Source organism: Paramisgurnus dabryanus, chromosome 8 (genome assembly GCF_030506205.2).
Source record: "Paramisgurnus dabryanus chromosome 8, PD_genome_1.1, whole genome shotgun sequence".
In the NCBI taxonomy this organism is placed as follows: Eukaryota; Metazoa; Chordata; class Actinopteri; order Cypriniformes; family Cobitidae; genus Paramisgurnus; species Paramisgurnus dabryanus.
The window spans coordinates 19,494,207-19,501,525 of NC_133344.1; the positions used below are offsets into that span (position 1 = coordinate 19,494,207).

A 7,319-nucleotide genomic window follows, 5' to 3' on the forward strand; every position below is an offset into this window, starting at 1 on the left:
GGAAGTTATAACAACCTTTGTGAAATATCTGGGCACCTGAATATTGCTCACACACACATTACCATTGACCACTGCATCATCACACAGATAGCAAAGTTATTTTTACACATGTGCTATATTCCCAACCAGAAGCATAGTGTAATACTATTTTCACATCTTTTCTAGTATGTCATCAGTTGATCTGAATGAGACCACAGTCACTGCACATACATTCGTCGAGAATGTCTTCAATGACCTTAGGATTGCCACGTAATTAATAGTTGTTGTGTAGTTTGCAGGTACATCTCACATTTTTGAAAGCATAACATTTTTTCTTTACACTTTCTGTAGTATAGACTGTGAGGACACCCTAACCTGTCCAGACGAGGACCCATTAGATGTTGCTGATGATTACCAAGAGGAAACCAGTGGTTCAGATAGTGATCCAGACTATGTACCAAGGATTTATGTCAGGTATGTCATACCCATTATTGTTGCCTTTTATTTTTTTTCTCAATTTAGAGTCATGTTATGGTTTCTCATCATTATGTTTGTCAATAGGACTGGTGGGGTCTTGGAGACACAATTGAACTTGGATGATGTTCCTGAAATGAATATGGAAGACACATTGTATGATATTGAAGACATTGAGGAGGAAGAGGAAAACACCTTAACTGATGATCAACCACATCCTGGTTTTATAAAAGTTTTAAATGAAGATGACATCATTGGTGTACCAGCCTCAATAGTATACCACAGCAGTCTGAAGCAACTTGTGCAGTATTTGGACATTCCAGTCAGAGCATGTACAGCGATGAACCGAACCACCAAAAAATGTTGTGGCGCACCCAAACCGTTTGAGGTGGTTGTCCGGGAAAGAGGCACTGCTGCAGTTGTTGAATGGGTAAATTTTCAGTGTTTATCATATCAGGAATATGTTTGTATTTTGTGTAGAGCAATACCTTGTATTGGTTATGAAATTTGTGACAATAGCTATACACATTGCTTATGTTTAAATTTATTACAGATATGTCTACGTGGGCACGTTGTTTGGAAGTGGTTTTCGCAGCCAAAGTTCTCACAAGGAATGCACGCCGGCGATTTTCTTCTTAGCACCAACATATTGTTGTCCGGAAACAATTACACAAAAATTGCTCTGCTATTCAAGTTCATGAATATGCGAATGGTAAACCAGACAACTTTCTTCAGGATCCAGGATCACTTCTGTATCGACACGATAATTGATTATTGGGAAACAAAAAGAACAGAAATCATCAGGCAGCTTCAATCAAAGCAAAGTGTTGTGGCCCTGGGTAAGTGTTTTGTATTTTTTTTTTTTAAGTAACTCTGGACTCTATCGCACATTTAATATGTCATGGGTCAATGTAACCACACTTCTATTCAGCTGCTTCTCAAATGTGCCAACAGGAGATGGCCGGATGGACAGTCCTGGTTTCTGCGCACAGTACTGTTCATACTCTGTCATGGACAATGACACACAAAAAAATCATTTCAATTGTCAATATTGACAAGAGGGAGACGGCAAGAAATTCAGTGGCCATGGAGAAGGAGGGGTTTCTCCGAACATTTGATGACCTCTGTCGAAATGTCACGCTGACTGAGATATGCACGGATGCCAACACACAGATTTCAGCTCTTTTCAGTAAGTAGTGGTTATGCTTGATTATTTATTTGGAATGATTGTTGTTGCAACACAGCTGCCTTTAGGACAGTACTTTCAGTATACGTTTTAAATGGGTGCATGTATCTCTTTTTTTATTTTATTTTTTCTTACTTTACAGATCCAAAGACAGGGCTGTTAAAAGATAAGGGTGTTCTCCATTCTCTCGATGTCTGGCATGATTCAAAAAATCTTTCCAGAAGGCTGACAGCGGTAATACCACACTTTGTATTTTCACATATGTAATAGTCTTTCTGTGACATGCCATAAAACATGCACGTTATATGTTGTTTTACAGCTAGGCCAACAGAAGGGGTGCTCTATTCTTCTGGAATGGTGTAAAGACATTTGCAACCATTTTTGGCACTGTTGCAAGACTGCTGAGAACTATGATGAATTCTTTGTATGTATTTGTGTCAATTTATAAAACGAACAAGTAATTGGCATGTGGATATAAATATGCAACAGAAATTGACATTTCTGCCGCCTTTTACATTTTAGGACATGTGGATCGGCCTACTCCACCATGTAACCGGGGAGCATTCTTGGGCTCTGGGTAGCTGCCATCACGGTCCCCTTGTGGAGCCAAGGGAAAAAGAATGGATAGAGCCTAACTCAGAAGCCCATCAGAAACTCCGTGAAATAATTCTTGATGCACGATGGCTTAAGGATGTTCCTAAGTATTTACATTTCAGGTGAGTAAGACTTTTGTAGATAACACATTTCATGTGTTCACTGTTGGTAAACACTTCTTGTTTTCCCCAGATCAACTGCAGACCTTGAGTCATTCCATAATCACATATTAATGTACGCCAGCAAACGTTTCTGCTTCACACATGCAGTGTACAGTGCACGAGTCTGCCTTGCCGCTCTTGACTACAATCACCACATCAACAGAGCACCAAAGAAAAAACGAGATGACAGTCTTCAGTAAGATGTTCCACGATATTCATTGAATGTTTTTAGGGTGGGTCACAAGGGGAAGTGTTATGGAAAGTAATGACTAACAGGCAGGGGTTATTGTTTAAAGCACACATACCCTGGATTTCACTTTTGGACCAACATGTATTTCCATACAACATACTTTACAGCAACATAAATCTGTGCTTAATTGATCTCAAAAATATAAACTTGTTTATAAATATGTTGGAAACATTAAAATACTAAGATGCCCCTACCAGCACTTTTTTATTATTGTTTTTTTTAAACAGGTATGCCAAGCTATACAGCAAACGGTCCAGGAGATGGCGGCTGTACTCAGTAAAGGTAAAGAAAGACTACAATTACATCACAGAGCTCCTGGTCGCTATTGTCTTGAAAAGGCTGGCATCCGCAGCGCTTCCCCTTAGGGCAACAAAAAGACCTGGCCCAAGAAGACTTGGAGTCCTGTCAGGTGTGACAGCACCTTCAACGGAGGAGCTTCTAAGGACACAGCACACTAGAGGAATCGGTGAGTAAATGCTCATTTGTACAAATTTGCAGTATTGTCAATGTCCATGGTTCTATAAGCACTGTGTTATCACGCACATCCAAATAATACGGGTGAAGGATCAAAGATACGGATAAAAGTATAAGTAAAGATCAGCACACCAGAGAACTACCAATAAAGTGATTTTTATTTGTAACGTTTCAAGCCCTTACGACCCTTCATCAGACTTTCAGAAGGTGTTACACAGCTGCCCATTTAAATTACATTTGCAAAGTGATAATACAGTTGCAGAATTCATCATACCCATATGCATCAATAATAAACATAATCAAATCATTTCTTAGGTAAGGATATAATATTGCACAATACCCATATACATCAACAATACCCATATAATCAAATCATTGCAAAGGTAAAAATTTAATATTGCACCATGCCTGTGTGTGTGGTATGTATGTGTGTATACACATCCACAATACATACATATACAAATAACAATGTACACACCATCACCAGTATATATATCTTCTTCATTGAGGGTGTATACTCCATATCTTTAAAAAATTAATACCTAGATCTGCAATACCAATAAGTCTCACTATTTATATATATATATATATATTAGACTTTACAAAAACTTATATAAAACATATAAATCTATCCATGTTAACAAGTGTGTTAGAGTTGTTAGAATAAAATAACCATGGTTCTTTCTTTTTGTTGCTGCTAACGTTTTTATAAACCATCACACTTTTGATTGTTTTGAATTAAAAATAAATAAATATTGAAAATCACTTTTTGTGTTTCTTTATGTACAGGGCACCCAGAAGCACCAGAATGAGGTCCAACTCCACATGTTGCTGTTGTGAACGACACACTTTATACTTTTTTTTTCCTGACACTGCTTGAAATAAAGAAAGTTGACTCAATGTGTGACACGTTCTTTTACTTATCTATTGTAAAGTGTATATGACAGACACCCATACTCTCATGTCATTTTATAATATTTAATAAGACATAATTTAACAATACCAAATAAATACAATTTCTGAAAAGAAAAATGTAATGTAAACAAGAAAACTATGAAATAAATAACAGTAATAAAATGAACAGTAAAATGTGAACAGAACCATGGCCAAAAACCATTATCACACTGAAAAATGTAAATATATTTATATTATCAGTCAAACTATTTAGAACAACAGGTGGGTCTAAACTCTACTAGATACAAACCCGGTATACTGACCATGTGGATCTGGGTAATGCTCTCTGATCTTACACACACAGCAGCTTGGTATGACAACCCTGTGTCCTGGGCCAAGGAACCCATATTGCCAAACCACATATTGCCGGTAGGCAGCATGTCGGAACTGTTTATTGCTTTCACCAGGTTCTGGGGCATCCTGGACAGCCCTTATGTCATTCCAGACCCTCCTTGATAATCTAAGGACCCCTTCATCTAAAATATACATATCAAAATGGGGTAGGGTGGAAATGCAACTGTTCGAACGTTGTCCACAACACTTGCTTTCTATGTCTGTTGGCATTTCTCTGCAATGCAGACACACACACCAGGTAGGATGACCCGGGATAGGAGTGGGGGCTGCTGCAGGGGTGTCCTGTGTGGCCATGATGTCGAATAAGAGACTGGGGTCCCTGGTAAGGCATCTCTGCAGGAGCTGATGTGACTCCTGAAGACTAAGACTCTGGATCCTGTCCTGAAACGACATTGAATATATTATTTGTTTCTAGAGTATTACCATTTGTGTAATGCAGATAATTTACAGGTATATGAAGATAAGATTTAGTGAAACTATTCAGGTATGGCAATAAATGCTAGCCTACTTGCTCTGACGTGAGTCGTTCAGCCCGCAACATCTGGACTCGCTGCATATCAACACTGTCTAACGGAATGGCAGCACCCCGACCCCTGCCACGTCCTCTTCCAGGAGTAGCAGAACTATATGATGAGTGTTGAAACGAGAAGTTACACACAGCTAACAATGTTTTATAATAAATTGTAACGCGGGGGCTAACGCTTGTCTTTTATGGCAAGTAGGATACCGCTATGCTTACTGGATTCACATTACAGAATCCGTTACAATCAACAGACTATTGTTTAATGTTTAACGAATTAAAATTAAAACGTACATTTTATTTTAAACTTCTACAATTTACTCACCGAGAGCCTGAGGGAGTTGGTTGAGCCATCACCGCAGCATCATAATATGGTGGACTGCTGCGCGTTCATGAGGTAGCGCGGAAGGGAGGGGGAGGGGGAGGAGTTAACTACGAACGGTTCTGTTTAACAACACTTTGAACGTAAACAAAAAATGGCGTCTCGCTCATTCGCTTAGAGCACCTTTAACCCTGTTTGTCCATATGTTTTTGTATGGTTACATATGTTTGCACTGGCTGTGTTTTTGATGTCCAAGACAAATTTCTCAGAAATGAGAAAATAAAGTGTAAAGTAAAGTAAAGTGTGGCGTGACAAACAGGTTTTGTGCCCCTTCTTTTTAATACCTTTATTTATTGACCATACACTCAAAACAAAAAAAAAAAGACACAAAATTAAATGTAAGCCTTACCTAACCTTTTCACACGTAAGTCAAAACGTTTTTTAAAAGTTTTTAAAAGTTTTTCAAGGCGACCGTTATTGAAGTGTGTGCACAGTGTGTGCACAGATCATTTCTTTTACACTGAGACGTAAACAGGTGTTTGGTGCTTTTATCTGAATGGTATGTGTGTTAAGTTGCAGCCTAATATGTTGTAACATACCTTAAATGTGATTCACAGATAGGCCTTCTTTTGTATTTACCAGAGGTGGAAAGTAACAAATTACATTTACTCGCGTTACAGTAATTGAGTAGTTTTTTTGTGTGTACTTTTACTTTTTGAGTAGTTTTTAAAAATCTGTACTTTTACTTTTACTTAGGTATCTTTTGTTCAAAGTATTGTACTTCGCTACATTTTAAATCACATTCGTTACCGAGTCAAATAAAAAATGCAAATTGATAAAGGCATGCCACGTATAACCTACAGATTGACTGATGGGCGGGGAACGCGCTAAACTCACCATAGATGCGGACGAGGCAGGCGGCAGCTGATGCAGACACTCAATTTAATTCTTATGAAAGAAACCCCTGGCCATATTTAAGCGACCTCTTTGGATCTTAAAAAACTCGACATCAAACCGGCGCAAGCTTGTTCAGGTAATTTAATGATACCAGGGAGGCACATAGACGGAAGGTCTCGTGCCAGTGTTCCCGCTGCTGCGTGTCGGCTGGCACTGACGCGAAGCGTTTAATTCCTATGAAAGGTATGCTTCACGCTCGTTAGTACAGAATTGCCGACTGGGTTTTTACCGCTCAAGTCATTAATTGCATGCATTATCTTCCGAGGTCTAGCAACTTTGCGTGATTTCAAACAACTTAAGAAATTCAGAATGCGCAGGTCATTAGACATTGCAGAGAGCGAAAGGGAGAGAGAAGAATAAAGGTCTTGACTTCAAGTACCTAGGTCAGGAAACTATATAGAAGCGTGTAAAGGATAAATGTATATAGCCATGGCACTCATCTTATTATATGCTCAACATGCCAATTATATAAATAATGTTTAATTAAACAATGTATATTAGCAGCAGTACTAGCTGCTGACCACATATTTTTGCCTCAAAGTTCACAAAATAATCTATACATGTTTCTTAGTTATAAAAAAGCTTTTTATTTTATTTGCTTTTTTGTTATTGCACTGTAATTGTAAAGGTGTATCTTCAATTAAAAACAACTACTTTGTGATTTATATTTCCTTGTCCTTTTTGAGCTGTATAGAATCCCCCACCTCACCCCGCTGTAAAAAAGTAACTTTTACTCTGAGTAAAGTTAAAATGATTTACTTTTTACTTTTACTTGTGTAGATTTTTAGACCAGTAACTTTACTTTTACTTAAGTAAAATATTATTAAAGTAACTTTACTTTTACTTGAGTACAATATTTTTATTACTCTTTCCACCTGGATTTTGTTAGAGGATGATGAGTTTTGGTGATGCCCACCAATATGTGAAATCTGTTCTGAATAAAGGTGCAAGCTGCACTCCAGTGTGCCACCCTGTATTGTGTAATGTATTGAGAGTTGAATTGTTCATAATACATTTGCTGCATGTAGGTGCCAATACAGTGTTGCAATTGATTAATCTTTAAGTTCTTGTTTCTTTTTTGATAAAATATGGAA

General features: G+C 37.9%; 1 protein-coding gene across 1 annotated transcript; it reads left to right on the top strand.

Annotated features, from left to right (window-relative positions):
* The first annotated feature begins 330 nt into the window (after positions 1–330).
* LOC135770225 (uncharacterized) lies at positions 331–3,982 on the top strand. Its single transcript, XM_065279956.2, has 10 exons — positions 331–453; positions 541–883; positions 1,007–1,292; positions 1,408–1,642; positions 1,782–1,873; positions 1,959–2,063; positions 2,162–2,355; positions 2,426–2,590; positions 2,872–3,110; positions 3,908–3,982. The coding sequence occupies exons 4-10, from the start codon at positions 1,411–1,413 to the stop codon at positions 3,928–3,930; spliced, it is 1,050 nt and encodes a 349-aa protein (XP_065136028.2). The 5' UTR covers positions 331–453; positions 541–883; positions 1,007–1,292; positions 1,408–1,410; the 3' UTR covers positions 3,931–3,982.
* The last annotated feature ends 3,337 nt before the right edge of the window (positions 3,983–7,319 follow it).

What these genes read in the sequence shown, in the direction of transcription:
- LOC135770225 (XM_065279956.2), top strand. Translation starts at nt 1,411, where the DNA reads ATGGCCGGATGGACAGTCCTGGTTTCTGCGCACAGTACTGTTCATACT. An exon ending in ACAGATTTCAGCTCTTTTCA is followed by an intron (nt 1,643 to 1,781) that starts GTAAGTAGTGGT and finishes CTTACTTTACAG; the next exon opens with ATCCAAAGACAGGGCTGTTA. An exon ending in ACAGCACACTAGAGGAATCG is followed by an intron (nt 3,111 to 3,907) that starts GTGAGTAAATGC and finishes CTTTATGTACAG; the next exon opens with GGCACCCAGAAGCACCAGAA.